The sequence below is a fragment of the Tetrao urogallus genome (genome assembly GCF_951394365.1).
Source record: "Tetrao urogallus genome assembly, chromosome: Z".
Lineage (NCBI taxonomy): Eukaryota > Metazoa > Chordata > Aves > Galliformes > Phasianidae > Tetrao > Tetrao urogallus.
In genome coordinates this window covers 48,100,043-48,119,914 of record NC_136816.1, presented here as the reverse complement: position 1 = coordinate 48,119,914, position 19,872 = coordinate 48,100,043, and the positions used below count along the sequence as shown (strand labels likewise).

At 36.5% G+C, this 19,872-nt stretch overlaps 1 protein-coding gene across 1 annotated transcript in view; it reads left to right on the top strand.

Moving 5' to 3' along the window:
* SLC1A1 (solute carrier family 1 member 1) overlaps positions 1-19,872 on the top strand; it is a gene marked incomplete at both ends in the record, with an annotated part of 47,075 nt that overhangs the window by 9,328 nt on the left and 17,875 nt on the right. Inside the window, 4 exons of the mRNA XM_079548075.1 lie at positions 5,581-5,721; positions 16,417-16,509; positions 18,053-18,167; positions 19,653-19,695. Of these exons, the coding sequence (XP_079404201.1) occupies positions 5,581-5,721; positions 16,417-16,509; positions 18,053-18,167; positions 19,653-19,695 (392 nt within the window). The remainder of the gene's footprint in view (positions 1-5,580; positions 5,722-16,416; positions 16,510-18,052; positions 18,168-19,652; positions 19,696-19,872) is intronic.

Genomic DNA, 19,872 nt, shown 5'->3' with positions numbered 1-19,872 from the left:
TTGCTGTGGAGTCAGCCCATGTTGGTGGAGTGATAACTCCCTGCCAATTAACATTTTGCAACCCTATGTCACAGTTGTCATCAATGAATGCAAATAACATTTTAGAGAATTTTAGGGAATCCTGTTGATTACTAGGTATGTCTTTGTATGAGCATCACTTATTTCTTTCTAAGCTGCAAGTTGTTTGACCTGTTAGAGATAGTAAATCCAAAAAGTGTTGCATTGACTTGCTCTCTGAGGTATAATTATGTTGTGAAGATTATCTAACCCACAATGAAAATTATATAAAGCAGTTAACTGTAGTCACTTTATACTGCAAGTCCTGGTCAGTTTTAATTACTTTAGTGGTTCTGAGCTTCTGGATGCAAGATATGACTTGCATCAACCCCACATTTTTATGCAGGAATACCCTCAGGATATAACTATCACTGTCTGTAATGCAGAAAAAAACTGTAAATAGTCTCTACATTTGGTTGCTCAGGTGGCTCCTGAGAGGACAGCACATTCTGACAAGTTTACTGTAACTGTAATAAAATCTGTGACATTCCCTATGTGTGCTAGTACAAATAAGCCCAGAGATGATTAATTTTTTTTTTTTTTTTTTTAATTAAATCACAGAATCACAGAATGGCCCAGGTTGGAAGGGACCTCAAGGATCATGAATCTCCACCCCCCTGCTGTAGGCAGCCTCTGCAGCCAGCTACCCATTTCATTGTTCGCCATGACACCACCATGGTGCAGAATATTGCTTTGGTCAGTTTAGGTCAGCTGTCCTGGTTCGGCCTCCTTCCAGCAACTTGTGCACATCCAGCCCCCTACTGGTAGGAGGGTGTAAGAAGCTGAAAAGTCCTTCGCTATGTTTAAGTATAGGTTGCTCTGCAGTAACTAAAAGATTGTGTGTTATCAGTATTGTTCTCATTCTATGTCCAAAATGCAGCATCATACCAGCTACTAGGAAGGGAATTGACTGTCGCAGTTGAAAACAGGACATTGAGTATCACAACAGGAAAATGATGTACTATGCTTTAGAAATAAAAAGTAAATTATTCCATAAATGTAAAAGAGAAAAACAGAAAGAAAGGAAAAATCTTAACAAAGAGTAGAGATGTTGCCTGCTGCAGGGTGTTTTGTGGTTGTTAGAACTGATTACATGTATAAGAATTATCTTCACAAACAGTGGACTATGACGTTCTACCAGACTTTCATTGTGACTTCCTCAGGGCTGCTATAATTGAAATACATTTCTGCTGGCTCAAACTTTTTTTGTGTGTGTTATAGTTCCTAGGAAAAAAATTCAAGTGACTTGATTATTGAGATGAAGATCAGAAAGTTCTATACTCATCTGATTCCAGAATGTAAACAAATCTACTTCCTGACCCATCTCTTGTTACTGTCACCAAAAAAAAGTTTCTTCCTTTATTCTCGTGCTAAATGGGAATAACAGATGACAGATGTCAGTTCCACTTAAAGGGTTAGCTACATTTTACAATACTTTGTCATCCTACACAAGTTAGCATGAATATCATTGCTGCTGCATCTAATAAAACAGCAGCATTAAAAATGAAGTGAGAGCAATAATGCAATTTGGAATTTTATTTTATTTATTTATTTATTTATTTTTTAGGAAGTCTGTTCTGTGTTACTGCCACTAGGTAAATAATACCCTGTCCAAAAATATACAAATACAGATACAAATATAAGCAAAAGAGCTTAAAAAATCCTGCAATAATTTTGAGAGGGTGTGAAATGGTAATGGTTTTATAGTGAAATCCAAAGAAGTAGAAAAGAGGACTCTGAAGAATGAGAATGAGGGTAAAACTTTCTGTCTTTTAGTAATCCTGATAAATGATCAAACTTTCCAGCTAGTGAAACATAATTGTTGCTGCTGGTAAGGAAGGAATCATAATTAAAAAATGATCTGGTCACACTAGCTCAGAGTAATACTCCCAGCTGAAAGAAAGGAACAGAACATGCTGCCTCTTTAAATTTTCTTTCGAAGTGCAGTGGATCACAAATAATTTCCTTCTTTGATCCTGCTCAGAAACATGCAGGATCTCCCCTGAAGACACACACAATTTAGTTATCTGTGTTATTGCTGGAACACCTTCTATATACATATATATAGATATACAGATATATATGTATATATATCTGCTCAGGGCTGGTGATATTCCTGTCTTCAGAGAAACACTTCTGTTGAGGGCATAGTTCTGACTCCTTTTGGCTAGATTTTCCTGTTTCTGTCATGAACAATGTATTGTGGATGTCCATCTTTGTTACTCTTTGAGGAATATGTCTAGCTTCAGGGGTCTTTATGTGTCATCATCTTGGCAGGATCAGAGCAGGAGTGGAGGAGTTGGCGTTAGAATGAGGCTGGTACAGTTATGTCTGTGATCTTGTTATGGGGCATGGAAATTTGTTTAGAGATATGCAAAAGGAAAATCTCTTGCATGCTTCAGAAATACAGTAACATCTGTGCAGCAGCCTTTTAAGGCAGTATCTTGTATGTAAGGAGGAATGCTCTATACCCTATTATAAAGTGGAATTGCACAACTTTCAGCAATTATATTGTCTAGTATTGCTGCAATTTAAGCATATGCCTGCCAATCATATGAACAGTCTGAAGACACAAAGAATGCTTATATGCTTATGTTCAGCTATTTACATTGGTATTTGCAGGATGAAAACCTTAGCAACTTCAATATGTGTGATCATTTACAAGCTGACTAATCTTACTTGGGCCTATCTCAAAGTTGACTAGTTGTTTTCAATACAGTGAACACAGTTTAGCCTCTAGGTGTAGAGATCATTGTGTCTTATCTGACAAAGGGCATTTATGTAATATTGCAAACATCTTCAAGACTATTAAGATGTTGCAAGGACTTTAAGTTGTCTGTGTTTCCTGACACAGATAAAACCCACATCAGAGATCTTAATAGTTGTTTAGAGCAGCATCTTTGCTTGGAAAGACTAACATTTTTGTTTTCTTTCTCCTTATTAACATTAGAGAGTTGATAGGAGTTTGTAATCTTCCTCTATTTTCCTTCAACTTGTTTCTGCAAGTGCAAGTGCAGAGAAAAGACGGCTCATAGTCTTTTTTCTGCTATCGGAGGCAAATTCTGTGAAAGTAGTTTACTGTTTTTTTTTGTCAACTAACCTACGGACAGCAGAAAAAATCTAGCACAAAATGCCCCCATGATGAATCTTTAAGGAGGAATTTTTCAAAAATTCCCACTTTCCAGGTTAAAATGTTAATTGTTTTCTTCTCTGATAGATTATTTGATATGGGATCCCTGTCTATTTTCTTTAGTACTAATAATGCAGACCGGGTTATCTACAGATTTGCCTAGATCTATTTCTGGCAAATGATCCTATAAGACTATTTATGCCAGCTTCTAGTGTAATGTCTAATTTAAATGCCTCGTCTAGCATTAAAATAAAACCAAGGGAAGAGGTTTGTTTGGCTTAGGCACTAGCAGTGTTACTAGGGCTCTGCAAGTTTACATGAGTCAATGAGGCTGGTGAAGGTAGGTTGAAAGTACTTGAGCTTTTGTGCTGCAAAATACACATCATTGATGTCATTAAAATAAAAAGGGACTGTAAATAATTACATTAACTTCAGTGAAACTGTTAATAACTTTACATTAACTTCAGTGAAACTGTTAATAACTTTGTTAAAGTTATTATATGAATAAAATCTTTCAGCACTCAGTGAGTAGTGAAAGCTTGTAAGTGACTTTTTTACTCGCTGAATCATCATGTTAGAAATTGGGTCTCCTAATATTCAGTTTACCCAGGACTATAGCATTTCAAAGTTCATATGTGATACTGATGTTTCCTTAAAAAAAAGACCTCTTAGCCTCACCTCTGTGTTGAGAAGATCATGAAGCAGATCCTCCTGGAAGTTATACTAAGGAACATGGAAAGAAGAAGGTGATGCAGGATAACTTGGCTTCACCAAGGGCAGGTCCTGCCTGTCTAACCTATAGCTTTTTTATGATGGTTTAACTTCGTCAGTGTACAAAGGAAGAGCCACTGATGTCATATATCTGGTCTTTGATACAGCTCCCTGTAATGTCTTTCTCTCTAAATGGGAAATATATTAATCCGCAGATTACACCAAGCTGTGTGGTACAGTTGACATGCCTCAGGGTTGAGAAGCCATCCAGGGAGACCTAGACAGTCTCAAGCAGTGCACCCAGGTGAACCTCATGAGGTTCAACAAAGACAAGAGCAAGGTCTTGCACATAGGCTGTGGCAACCAGTTCTATCAGTACAAGTTAGGGGACAAAAGGTTGGAGCAAAGCCCTGTCAAAAAGGACTTTAGGCTACTGATGGATGACAGGCTGGACATGAGCCAGCAATGTGCCCTCACAGCCCAGAATGCCAACTGTATACTGGGCTACATCAAAAGAAGTACAGTCAGCAGGTCAAGAGTGGTGATCCTGCCTCTCTACTCTGTGCTGGTAAGACCTCCTCTGAAGTACTGTGTACTCAGTACAGGAGAAACTTGGAGCTGTGGAGCACATCCAGAGGAGGATTGCAAAAATGACCCAAGAATGAAACATCTCCCCTGTGAGAACAGATTGAGAAAGCTGGAGCTGGTTAGCTTGGAGAAGGCTCTGGGGAGACCTGATAATGGCCTTTGAGTGTCCAGTGGAAGGGGACAGGCTCTTTAGCTGTATCTCTTATGATAAGACAAGGGAAATGGTTTCAAACTAAGTGAGGGAGGGTTTAGATTGGATATAAGGAAAGACAATACATTAAGGGTGATGAGACACTGAAACAGGTAGCTCAGAGATATGATGGATGCTTCATCGTTGAAGACATTCAAAGTCATGCTGAACAGGGCTCTGAGCAATCTGATCTGTGTAGATGTCCCTGTTCACTGCAGGGGAGTTGGACTAGATAACATTTAAAGGTTCCTTCCAGCTCAAATTATTCAGTGATTCTATGATTCTACTGATTGTAGTAATAGTTTGGTATTTCATAGATTGGTTGTGCAGACAAATGAGTGTATAATATGCTTAATGGTATTTTCATTGATTAATTTCTTGGAAATAACTAAATCAATTTAGTGATTGTAGTCACATTTGTCTGATTATGTAGAGAGTCAATTACTGAAAGTGTTGCTGCTGGGTAGATATATTTTCGCCAATATTCAGTATATTTTATTCAGTATATTTTATCACTTCATTTCTTAAATGTGCAGTAAGAATGTATGTATAATACTATTTTTTAATGCTAGTTAAGGATTTTTGAGAACTGGAGAGAGCAGGTAGAGTGTCCGTGCTGAAGTGAACTGATAATCGGAAGTGCAATCAAGGTTTTTCCAAAGACGCATCTAAAAAGTCATCCAACTTCACAATTATATGTATTTATTATTGTTACTGTAATCAATATATAGTACAAGAAAGGAATGACCAAAAGAAATGTCTCCAGTTTGCTTTAGAAGTTTCACCACAGCTGTAAAAATGTCTATTCCTACCCTTTTTTGTTTTCTTTTACATTTCTTTCCTTTTCCCCATGAGTCTCTTATAAATTACTGCTAAATTTTGTCATGTTCTATGTGTTTTTTAGGTATTGGAGTTGGCATGCTGGTACGAGAATATGGCAAGCTGTCTAACCTGGATAAATTCTACTTTTCCTTTCCTGGGGAGGTGCTGATGAGAATGCTCAAACTTATCATTCTGCCATTAATCATATCAAGTATGATCACAGGTATGATTGGAAATGGGCTGTTAGTATATGGTATTATCACTGTGGCTTAGCTTTTCTTTCTCAATTAAATTATCTTTAAAAATAATTCAGTGGAACTACATAATGAAAACTACAGATGTATACATTTAGATTAGGCTTCTTTATTTATAATGAAAGTGAATTTGGAAAGGTTATCACTATTATTTGATAATTAAGTTAATAAAAACTATGAAGTAATAAATTCCAGGTTTATAGATTCTTCCTGTTTTCAGGAATGGATTAAATGGTTGCAGACTGTAAGCTCAAAACTGCATGTTTTCAGGTACAGAGTTAACTATTATAAGCTGTCTCATGTCATCATTTCATAAGGAGATGTGATCTCATACTTTATGGTCATAGAAAGAGTAGATTTCTCACCTTACTTTTTCTACTCTCTACAAACTTTCATGAAGGACCTTGCATGAGATCTGGCATTTACTGAATCCCTCTGTATGTCCATTAAATTCATTAAAAAAAAAAAAATCTGTTTGATATGGATGGCTCAAAGATGTTTTGGGAAAATGCAAGAGAACAGAAATTTGCTCTCTTGGAAGTAGCAAGCAAGCTTTTGTCATAGTAAAATTTGCTAACAACTCATCCATTAGGAAATATTTCGAAAGATCTGAAGGAGCAAACTGAAAGTGAAGAGACAGAAATGTATGTCAAATAAACTTTCAGGCAAAAAAGTAAAGAAAGTCAAACAAACGTATCTGTATTCTTCAAATCTTTACTGAGGGAGCAAAGGTTGTGACTATTTTCTTTTAGCTTACTGCAGTGACTCAGGACATGTTTATCACTACCATGTTGTCTTTTGTCTCTCCAAGAACTGAATTTATTGCCAAAGCAAGATGCACACTTTCAAAAACTACTTATAAGATAAAAGAACCAGTGGAATGAAAAACTAAAGGAAGATTCAAGATGCGTCTTCATCTACACTTGTAAACAAGGCAGACAACACTAACAACAACACTAACCTCATTAGTGTTAACAGCACAGTCTGCTTTTGGTGGTGAACTTCCCAGGGAGTAAGAGAAAGTATTATCCTCAAAAGTAGCCTCACTATTATTGAATAAACACTGAATGTACAAGGATAGCACCTCACACTGCATGCTGACTGCCCTTGGTGGGGCCAGAGGTCATCTGATTATGCCCATTTCTTCAGGATCAGCACATTATGCCGGCAGGAGAGTGTATGTTTTCAGAACTCTGTTAGGTGTGTATCTGATGATCACAGCTGTACTCTTGTACCAGTGTACAAGTTCATATGCTTAGTGACAGCTGTTTAGTGCCCCAAACATATGAAGCTACTGCAGTAAATTAGTGACAGTAACGAAGTCTTGTCTGCACACATTTGTAGTTCATAAACTAAAGGGATGAAAGGTAGCTTACCAGGAGAGCAGCTTGAAGGTTACCAAGATATGTAGTTGCAGCAATCTGAAAGAGTGCACACAGATGCAATTGCAGCTGACCATTTGGTGCATATTTCTAACTAGACCATGTAGCTGGGTCCTAGAGAGGCACCTAGAACGTTTTGATGCCTATAAAAGCAGGAATATATTTTGTGAATGTATGTTATGTCAAAATATAGGATTTTGGTGAGTAGTAACATTTTTTCAGAAGGTGTTATTGAAAATACAATCTGTTGTTTTCTTTTTGAAAATTAGAATGTCTTTGTCTGTCAGTGTTAATCCTGAAAATTATACATATGCTTTTAGGACAGTGAATTGTCTACCAATCCATTTGTATATAGTGATGTAACTCATTTTGCACAGCAAAGGCATTTATTGTGGAAATTACTCCTTGATATTCCATAAATTTCTGCAGTTTTTAGTATTAATAATTTGTTAGGGGGAATTCCTGTGTCACTGGTTCTCAGTTAGAGCAAGAACACAGTCAGGCTCTTTCCAAACTGAAGACAAAATTCTCCCTCTTGTGGTTAAATGGAAGGCTTTACAGAATGTGATTTTCATTCACAAACTGTTCCTCAGAATGTAAAGGATGGAAAGCATTATTTAATATTTATTTTACATGTACAGTTTGAAATTTGCAGAATTTTTTTCTACTTACTTGCATTGGAGGCTGAATTGTAGCCTTATAAAGAACTAGCATAAACACTAAACATTTGTTTGTTTGGAAACATTTTAAAGGAAAGCTTAATAGATCTTTTATTTGAGGACGTGAAACTCTGAGTAGTGGGATGCTCTTTTAAGTTAGTGTGGCTTAGAGACCAATTTGTAATAATTGACTTCTGTAAGTTATTTTAATGGATGGCAGATACAGGTTTAATTTATTCTGACCATTAGCCCACACTAGTAATTCAGTCCAAAATATGTAGTCTTATTGAATCTCCCTTAGATTGCCGTCCATCAAACTCACTAGTAGTATAATGATAGTATAGTACACCATTCATGTGAAGGAATAATTTGCATTTTCTATTTCCTTCTGTAGTGGCAAGGCAAGATTCTAAATGAAGAGCCTAACACATTACTCAAGACAACTGCTATAATATACAGAACTATGCCTGTGCTGAGCATGATACCCAGCAATCCAGATCAGCTTATTTGAAGTACTGCTCTAAAAGAAGAAATGATTATTTGGAAAGTACCTATTTTTGGTGCCCTTTAGGAAGAAGGAAAGAGGGGGAAATCTTCAACTTGCTTACTGGGAGTTTTGGGGCTTCAATCTAATTAGTCTAGACTCCTTAACTACTGGGAAGAGAATCTTGATTATAACTGATTGAAGACTATCTTGAAGAGGTTGTTTGTTCTTTTCCTTTGTTCACAATTGTACAGTTTTGTACCTTGGATCTACTTTTGGGAAGTTACCAGTTTGCTTTATCACAGTGCTGCTTAGTTCTGTGAAGGAAGACAAAATGTACTAAATAGGAGACAAAAGAGTTGGAATGCAGTGAGAAAAATCAGAGCATTAACAGGATTGTTCCACAATCTTAATAATTGCAGTTAAAATGCACAGTGGATTCCATAAGGTTTTTCTCAGAAATAGACCTGCCAGCTCCATTGGGTATAAAATGTCACAGATTTAAAATACTTTGAAGGAATGTAGGAGCAGGAATGGTAGGGGAAGAAAACAATTTTCTTTTGGTATCATCATTCTTGGATGACCATTACCCCAGAAATTTGCATTCATACTATTCCAGGAGGTGCAGCTATTGAGGGATGCTCTTCTACTAAGGCATTATTAACACACCTGTGCTTTACCAGCAAACTGACTACTTTCCACCCACTGGGGAAGCTCTGATTTAGCTTAATATACTCAGAAACTGCCTGTTGAAATATCTCTGTTCTCTTCAGTTTCCTGTCTGTGTTTTGAAAGCCACAAGAATATTGATAAAATAGACACCATGACTTAGGCAGATAACTCATTTTGTCCCTTTGTATCAAAGGGACACCAGGTAAACGATAAAAGGTGTTGCACTACCGTTAATGAATTTTACTTTCAGTTGTACTGAGGGATGCGTGATGTCCTGTCCTCCTTGTTCATGTGCAGTCATTGAAGCAGGGAGGACTGCAGAGTCATGTGCTATTAAAGGACAAAGCTTTGTGCCCATTGCCTTTGGATTAGATCTGTAACAATCATCTACTCCTTTCCCATCACTATCATTGACCTTGCACAACTGAGACAGCTTCTATATTACTTAAGGCTTTTAGTTATGGTGACAAAACTATGATATATACTTAAGACACATGGAGCATAGTTACCAACAACTCTCAAGGGCAAAGAGCCCCAGCATAGCAGCCATTCTGTGGCACTGGCAGCCATTGCCTTCAGTCCTAGCTGTACCACTGTGGGGCTGCTAGTGGCTTCACTGTGTGTGAACGTGAAGTGAGTCAGTATCTTCAGCTCTTCTGTTCTGGTGCTTAACAATTCCACTGTAAAACAAATTACCTTCATTTTTTAACTCTGCTTCTGTATGTGTGGACATGATGATCGATTAAAGAATGTTTATGTTGTTTTTTTTTTTTAAATGAGAGTCTGGAAAGTAAAGCTTGTTCACCTATGCCTTTTACCTGCAGTACTTTCAGAGTAATTCAAGTAGTTTCAGTACTCTTGAGTTTTCTGTATTTGTGGTATATGTATTTCACCTACAACACTGCAGAGGCTCTGTTTGCTGCATTCATGAACTGAACCTGATTTCTTATATGAATCGTGCTACTCTGTCCAGCCTGGCAGATTGATATGTTATCTTCACTCCTTATAGGCTTCTATTATATTCTACTTGAGGAGCATTATATCCCCTCAAAAGGCATTAACTTGAGTTTATATAAAATCTTTCTTTCTAGATGAAAATTGAGTTTTTCCTACAAGTGATACTGCTTGCAAATAAGAGGAATGGAAAGCAGTACTGATACCTTCCTTCTTGTGCATGTAGTACAATCAGATCTTTAGCAGATGATGATAATACAATACTGCAATTTTGATTTTGCCAGCTGCTCACAGATTGGCACAGCAGTCCCTTAACAAAGATGCCTAGGGTCAGAAATATTTCTGAACATCTTACCTGAACTGTTCCATTTTATAATTATTTCATTCCTTTAATTGCCATAAATTATTAATACTCTATTTATTTTCCCCCTTTCTATTTGATGATTAGAAAGTTCATAATAACTTTTTCAAATCCTTGAATCATCCAGGATGCCCCATTTCAGTACCTGAACAATTCTTTGTAACTGTTACTGTATTCCATGCTTTGCTCTGTCTCTTGAGAACAAAAAAATACATGCTTCTTCAGTGCCTTTTCAAAGTCAGAAGACCAGTATTAATCTTGCTATTCCAGTGGTAGTTTCATTAGGTCATATAAGTAGGAAATAAAAAAATTCTGTTTCTGAATGTCTTTGTGGCATTTAAATAGCACTAACAGATGCTTATTCATTACCTGCACACATTTGCTGCCCTTCTCCCTCCTCAGCCACTGACTTGCAAGATCACAGAATCACAGAATTGTAGGGGTTGGAAGGGACCTCTAGCGATCATCGAGTCCAACCCCCCTGCCAAAGCAGGTTCCCTACACCAGGTCGCACAGGTAGGCGTCCAGGCGAGACTTGAACATCTCCAGAGAAGGAGACTCCACCACCTCCCTGGGCAGCCTGTTCCAGTGCTCCGTCACCTTCACTGTAAAGAATTTCTTGCGCACATTCGTGTGGAACTTCCTATGCTGCAGCTTATGTCCGTTTCCCCTTGTCCTGTCTCCATATACCACTGAAAAGAGACTGACCTCACCACTATGGCCCCCACACCTCAGATATTTATAAACCTGTATTAGATCCCCTCTCAGTCGTCTTTTCTCAAGGCTAAATAGACCCAGTTCACTCAGCCTTTCTTCATAGGGGAGATGCTCCAGGCCCTTCACCATTTTTGTGGCCCTCCGCTGGACTCTTTCCAAGAGGCCCCTTTTTTTGTACTGGGGAGCCCAGAACTGGACACAGTACTCCAGATGAGGCCTGACCAGGGCAGAGTAGAGGGGAAGGATCACCTCCTTCGACCTGCTGGACATGCTCTTTTTAATGCACTCCAGGATGTTAGCTAATTTATTAAGAAATTCTTGTATTACAATTTTACATCAGTACTAATGGAAAAAAATTACACTCTTAAGAAAAGAAGGGAACAATTGGCAAAAGGGATGATCAGCCTTGCACCCCCAGGAAGTGAATCATTACAGCCATGAGGGAAAGATATCCTTTCAAAGAAAATGTGATGCTTAATCTAATTAAATGGATCACTGCTGAAAAAGGTATCTGGAGATACCAGAGATATCCAGATTATTGGCTATGGTGAAGATGCTGTATGATAATGTATTTGTGCCTGATGATCCTCATACAATCCGTGATCCCTAAAGAGCTAGGTGCTCACCAGTTATGTGGCAGAAAGTCACAGGAATTGCAACAGAAGTGTCTGCCAGTACACTGGCAGCAATGAGATGGAAAGATGGTGAGAGATCCCAGGTGAGTGATTTGGTTACCACTCATCAAGAGTATGCAGAATATTTCATCTCCTCTATATGGGCCTGTGTCTCTCAGCTGTAGAGAATGTCCAACAAACTCTGGATGCTCAACAAGCTTCATAAGTTTGACTATGAGGTCCAGTAATTTAGAAACCCTGCGTCCTACTTTCCACATGTATGAGCCAACATCTCCTCTATTAGAAGCAGACATCCTTGTGGTCTTCCTGTTCAAGTGAGAAGTAACAATGAGTATACACTGTGTGCCACCTGATAGTTTTGACTATGTGGTCATGAGGACGGTATGAAGAAGTGGGATGGAAAACCCACCTCAGTCCTACAAACATGGGTAAGTGAGTTACAGAGGTTAATCACAAGTAAGGGCTCCTCAATGAGAATCACTGCTCCTCTTGACACTATAGATGTTCTGATTTTGATAATTAGTCTTTTGCTATACATCCATGAAAAATGAGTATTGGATGCAATAATCAGAATGAGAGGGGCCCTGCCTCCAGCCAGGGGGAGGTAGGGAATAATTGAGTGTGTTAGGCTGTGTGGATTAGATGGCCTAGCACATCAGAACCAGAACCAAGAAGTATTAAGCTGATGTCTGCCAGATTTAAATTATTTCTCAACATAGATATTATTAGCTATGAAAGAGAAGAAAAAAATAAGTGTCAAGGAAGAAGCTATGATGTGGCTGGCAACTGTATGAAAGTCTTTTAGCTGGACTTTTCCTTCCAGCACTCAGTAACATTTAAAGAGAAAGACCTGCCAATAGTGCTAGGAGCTGCGCAAGTGGTATTGATCTCTGTACAGGGAAAACTCAGATCTTGATAATAAAGAGCAGTGCCGTTAACAAAAGGAGATAAGCAGCCCAGACTTTTGCTAATTATACTTAATGATTAATGTGTTGTGGAGATGAAGTAATATGGTGAAAGGAACAGATTCTGTCAGCTGATATTCACTTGATTTCTTCTGGCCTTGTTAGTAGCTGTGATTACAGCTAGGAAGTACTGCAGGAGATGACACTAGAATTTTTAGAGCAGAGAAAAAAGGCTAAGGGACAAGGTATGATTGTTGCTGTTGAACAGACAAAATCACAGCACTCACCTATATATGCAGTTTCTTATGTTGTATGGATAAAGAATATCTGGAAGCATTGTACTCTGTTAAGGCAAGTCTACAGTTGTATGTCAAACTCTTAGGGATGTAAGTATTATCTCTTAGGCATCTGGTATGATTGTAAGCATTAGAAATCAAAGAGCCTTAGTATTGTTTCTAGTATTTAATGCAACCCTGTTCACTTCCAGATCATAGAATATCTGCATATAATACCCAAAGTGCATGCCTCTCTTGTTCAGTTGAGGTTCCTGTGAAATCCCTTATTCCTGTTGTGTTTCGGTTCTGTCTAATAATAACTTGTCAGACAAAATTATCATTATTTGTGTAATTTTTCCCATTCTTTTCTTAAGTAAGTTTCATAGGAAGTGCAACATTTGATTTTGGTTGGATCTTGAGGTTCTGGAACAAGAAAGAGAAGATAAGGGAGAATTCATTTCACTCTGTGTTTCCTTTTTTTTTTTTTTTTTTTTTTTCACTTTTTTACAGCTGTTATGTTTTGTAAAGTAGATAACACTGGGGGAAGAAAAAGAGATTAAACTAACACAGATAATTTTGAATTGGAGATATAGAAAACATGAAAGCTGAGGTGCAGAAGATTGGGCAATTGATTTCCAACTTTGGCTTCAGTTATTAAAGCTTTTATTCTGTTCAACTGAAAACATATAGATAAGATTTAGATAGACTACTAGATTTTAACATCAGTTAATGTAACTTTGTGATCATCTCTCTTAAGACTTGTGTTTTATAGCCACAAAATTGCATTCCATGCTTCAGTGTCTGCGGCTAAATTAGAATATCTATTGAACGAAAATTTAAGGAACTAATTTGAAATACAATAATTTTGAAATGCCCAAGTATGAACGAGAATCCATCATTCATAATAAAATTCTGTAAACTACATTTATAGTCAATCTTCTCAAACTTACTTAAACAATATAAAACTCAGGGATAGGCCAAGGGAAGGAAAGTTCAAATAAAATAGGTGTAAAAGTTCAGTGACAATCCGCAGTATATACAAAAGTTGTTAACTATAGTTGTTTTGTAGTCTTTATTTACAACACTTCAGGCTTTCCATTTTGAGTAGGGTATGTGCCATCTTAATTAGAGGAAGAAGTTTTCATATGGGCTGAGTCAGCTGTATGTTTTGTTTGTTCTCATCAAACTGTTCAGTTATTTGCAAATAAATTACAAAGCCCCGATGTGTTTTCAATGGAAACTATATTCTTAATTGGTTTGAGAAGAAGTCCCTGTAATCATCAGTTAAAGAATACTGTCAATTACTCACTCATGGCAGTGAGATATGTCAGGAAAAATAGCTACTTTTGTATGCTGTGTTTTCCTATACATTAACAAAATAAACTTGTGCAGACTTGTCTATACAATGGATGCTACTTCAGTCTCAAATGCAATTATAAACCTGAATGCAGTTTTGTTGCAGAATACAGCTGTCTTCCTAAAAAATGCCACAACTGTCATACTAAGAGCACACTTGTGCTTAGTCATGTCTGCCTGAATTATTTGCGTGTTTTTATGGCTTTCAGGAAAACAACACCAACGTGGCAGTGTAAACACAAGCTAGATTGTAGAAGTGCTCACTCACTAACAGAGTTATTATCCAGTTCAAAAATGCAAGGGCAAAGATTACTCTTAATTACGCCTCTGTACCTCCAGTGAATATAACAGTTTGCTACGGATTTCATTTGGAGCCATAGAATTGCTGTCACAGGGATTTGGTATCTTGCTAATTGTAGAATCCTTGTAAGTGAGTACTCCAGGAAAATAACCCTGCATGATTATTAGGCTGTAGGCTGGTTCAGCAAGACTATCAGGCATAATATTTTAAAGCAAGCTTTTTAAGAAATCCTGCCTGTGAATATTATCTTACTTCTGCTGGCTATCTAATCAATACCGACAATATATGCAGCAAGCTTTAGTTTAGAAATCAATTATTTATTATAAAATATGGATCTTTGGCAGTAACAGTTTGCTCTTCTTTATACACAATATGATATCTTCTAAGTTAATGGAGAAGATGTAAAAAGTTTCAGCATGGACAGTCATTGAAATCAGTTCTTCTATTGTCCACAGAATCCATTATTTATTATTATTAATCTAAAGACTTCTTATTATCATAATTGCCACAGCTTAGCTCACCACAATGTGAATGTCCTCCTTTCCACTTGGTTTTACCTAATTGCCAACATGAGAATTGAAAATAATGGCCCTGATTGTATGTCCACTGTGTTGTTTGCACCTCAAACAAGCTGACAGCCTCCTATAATAGCTGTGGCAGTGCTTTTTTCTGTGCGCTGATCTGTGTTCTATTGCAATATTATTACATTTTTAAAAATTATACAAGTGTGATAGTCTTTACATCATGGTTTCTGCATATATACGTAGTTCTTCTGCAATCAGTCTAGCTATATATACTGTCTGTGGAAAACCCCCAAATCATCAAATAAATAATAAAATAACCTTCATTCTCCCCTCTCAGGGTTGTTTGCATTTTCAGTAACAATTAACAATACAAGTAAGGCATTATATGAGTGCTCTAGGCACAAGTTGTTACTGCTGTAGTATATCTTTTGAAACAGGTTTTAACACACAGTTAAAGTATGCTTGCTGCAATCCCTTCTCAGCTCAAAGATCAGAAAGTTTATCATTGGAAATTGTCAGTGTTTTCCTCCATAGCTTCTGAAACTTCATTCTTAACACAAAGTTATGCATTTCTGGGACTAAATATCCTCATGGTATTTTTGCTTTCCTATAAAAGAGAATATGGCCAGTGTTTGATAATCTGACTCAATAAACATAAAAATATAAAAGGATCACAAATGTGTAATAAAAATATAGTAGTGAATTATTAACTAGCATGATTATAGTCGGTCAAGTTTTACAGTCACAATGCTCATTTTGCCCTGGTTATTGAGTTGTATGCCTACAGACAGTACTGTAAATCTTCTAAACAATTAAAAGGTATTTCCCAAGCAGTCTTATATAATATTTTTTACCAGAAGCTGAACTGGCCACAGAGCAACACCTTTCTCAGCACTTTCCCTGCCTCCTTTAACAAAAGCTGCCTTCAATTTCCAGTGAAGAGTGGGTACTGCCTGCCTGCAGAAGAAACTTAGAAAAAAAAAAAGTAACTAAACCTGTTAACACAGACAAACCTGCTAGGAATAAGCCTGACATGTATGTCTGTGTGTGCATTTGAACAGCCTGTGACAACAGCCCTCAACAGCTCCCTTCTTTCTGCCTTTAGTTTTAAAACTGAAACATTACAGATTTGATGAAAGTGAACTTATTATTTAAGTGACAAATAGATTGCAGTGTAATTTTGTTAAACGGAAGTCTAATTCCTCAGCAACATCAAGGAATCAGAAAATACTCATTAACTTTCCTAGAAAAATCCAGTAAACCACTGCTAAGAAGCAGAAGCCTGTTACAGTGATTCTTCAGAAATGCAACTGGCAATTAACAGTTAAGAAATATCTAGAATAAGGAAATATTTACTGAATAGAATTTAGCCTCCACAAAAGTATTGAATTTCTTCTTAGACTATTTTTTATCATTTTGTTTTGTGGTTCTTTTTTCAGGAGTTGCTGCTTTGGATTCCAGTGTTTCAGGGAAGATTGGTTTGCGAGCCATCGTATATTACTTCTGCACTACAGTCATTGCTGTAATATTAGGTACTCTGTGATGCTTACATGTTAAAATCCTCAGCATTGCCTAACTAGAAGTATATGGTACTGTGACTGTACTTATTTGCCAACACAGCCTGGTGAGGAGAGACAGGAATTACGCAGACATTATTATACACACTTATAGCCAGATGCATGGAAAATTTAGTCCTGCTATTCATGGTGGAACTGTGTTCATATCCAACAGGTATATTGCAGGCAGTTTTGCTTCTAATTTCAGGCAAGATTAAAAGCTGTCTAGTTAGGTAAACAGTGACCAGCAGTGGAAATAGGAGTGAACATCTTGCCCTTTTTAAGGCCTTCCCTAACTACAAAGTAAATTTCCTCAGTAGCAGTATGATAGATTCTCACATGCAAGAAAGTATTATCTGTATCTGTATTTTCTGCTTGAAAAAGTGAGAGAAAATATTGCTGTCCTTGTCACTCTGTTCCCTTCTTAAAATGTTGTTACCTTTTCTGCCAGTTCCAGGCTCCACCTTGACAACTCTGAAGTCCATATCTCTTGCAGAAAGTTCATTCCCTACAAGAAGCCTTGAAATCTTATATATTTACATAATTAGACATTTTCAGGCTATGTTTTTAAATAGCAAATAGAATTAAACTCTCTGCTGTCAGCTGCCATGTCACTTATGGCTTATCATTGTGTTCTGATGAGCCTGAGTGAATACTGTGCACAGGTATCACACTATCACCTACTGAAAATAAACTGTTGTATAGTTATTTGAAGGACAATATGTGCATTGTATGTTGTCTGCAAAGCGATATTTAACTATAGAAAAAAAATCACGTACTGATGTGATACAGACATTTAGACTTGAATCATTCCTCGATGTTACATTCATAGAGAATAATATGTCACTGGGTAGGATAGTATCTCATCTGGAAATTACAAATGATACACAGTGAGGAAGGCTTAATAAAGACTGACATGGATCTTTGGAATTGTGCCAGCACTGGAAGAGGGATTAAACTAGACAACCTCCAGAGGTTAAATATTACTTGTTTTACTATACAAAGTTACACAAATGAAATTCTGCTTTTATTTACAGCTGTTATTAGAAAGTTTTATATTTATATCTTGCTGAAGGACATCTAGATACCTTGTCCTTACTGCAGTGAGATTTAGTAGTTTGATTTGCTTTTGGTTTGTTTGGATTAAAAAACAAACAAACAAAAAAAGTGTATATCTGGAAAAGACTAGTATTTCATGTAACATTAAAATGCCTAAAATGAAGCCACTAATGTCAATTAAAAGTTAGTTCCTGATTTCTATAGTCACAAGGTTAGACCTAACATTTTCTGCCAATAAATTTTTGTTTTATTCTGCTTCAAAGTAAAACATAAGTTTCTTAGGTTACATTATAGATGTATATACGTTATACATTACTAGCTAGACTAGTTTTACTGAAACAAATAGAATTTGATGAATTTAACTCATGAAGAATTTGCTATACAGGATGCTTTCCATTAGCAAGAGGCACCACTGTCTCTGCTTGCAATGTGAGCTCTTCCCCTACTTCTCCTTCTGTAGGCATTGTCTTAGTTGTGACCATTAAACCTGGAGTACCTCAAACAGCAGATGAAATAGACAGAGTGGGCAGCACCCCAGAGGTCAGTACTGTTGATGCCATGCTGGATCTGATCAGGTGAGTTGTTTTTTTTTGTGGTTGTTATTTCCATGTTTTAGGGTATGGAATGATGTAATTGTGTGTAAAATTGTTTACTATAATAATAATTAAAAGCATATAAATAATAAATAAATAAATAATAAATAATAATTAAAAAGTCATAATGCATAATACAATAAACATGCTTTCCAGTGATGTTGGAATGAATAAGGAGAGAATAACTTGTTTGCTAGCAGGTTTGACATTTTAGAGCAACTTTCAAGTGGTTTGTTAAAATATGTCGCACCAACATTTTCTAAGGGAACTTTATCACAAGTCTTTTCTCTGTAGTGTCCTGGTATATAATAGATATGTAAAATGGTTAGAATGAAGCATCCCCTAGAAAACTCTGGAAAAGATTTGAGCAGATTTTCAGGATTGATTGGAACTAAACAAATTCTAATTTATTTAAGGAATTTGGTAAAATCAACAAGAACAGTAATAGTGGCTAAGTACACACTGTTTCCTCACAAATGGTTCTGAGGATTATTTTTTTTTTCCAACTGCCACTGTTCTCTATTCTATATCGCTATTCCTACTCTCTAGAATTTTTACATAATCTATCACATAAGATTAACTGCATTCTATCTAACAGTGACCTTAGCATTCTTAATTTCATGAAATGTGACTGACATTTGTAGATACAATTCCAGATTTACAGTTGTTCGACATTTGTTGTATGTACGTATAAACCCATGTATAGGTGTATGTATGTAAAGACTGGTGAAAATCCCAAGCTTGTAAAAACTACTCTTGCTTTCAATTAAATTTTACTTTAAAAACTTAAAAAATAAAGCCAAAGAGTTTGTACAAGATCTTAAAAAGATGTAAAAAAATCTCCTGCATTATAGAAATGGACTTTCTCTGTACCAGATTGGTTATTCAATAAACACCTGTTTTCTGCAATTGTTTGATTGTTGAAATTGGGCACCGGAAAGGAGGCATGCAACTGGGTTGCATTGCTTCTGATCTAATTTCCTTACATTTCAGTGAAAAATTGATGTTGGAATAACAAACGGAAATCTTTCATCATCGAGATTAATTTATGATTTCAAAACTACAATAGAACATTAAATATGTGGTGCTTCCATATTCTTTTTCTTCAACATACATTTTACAAGTCACCTGAAAGACTTCAAACTGTCTCCTGTATTCCTTGAACAATTGGTGGAGGTGACACAGCAGAAAAAAAAAAATAAAAAAAAAAAAATAAAAAGTGTAGTAGCTAGCAAGCAGAAAAATAAAATATTGAAAAATAAGCTCAAAAAATTCAAAGTACAGAAACAGACTGATCATTAGAAGTCCTGAATCCTTGATTTTCCAGGATTGAATCTGTCAGTGCAAGCTACATTTTTCTCTGGGTAAAGAAGCACAATCTGATCTGTCAAGCAGCAGATTTTATCATTTTATTTAGATAAGCAGTGTTTGTAGTCTAATGTTAAAGTACCTCTACTTTTAAAATAGGAATATGTTCCCAGAAAATCTTGTCCAGGCCTGTTTTCAACAGGTAAGTTTAAATACCGTTTTTTTGTTACCATAATTTTCGTTGCTGACTACAAATTTTTCTTTTATGTCTCCCAAAATTATGTAATACGAGAATTCTTAGAATGCCAGGATTAACTTAGTCTCCCATATAAATAATTTTTTAAGGCATCTTGGTTTTGTTTCCATTATGATAAAAAAT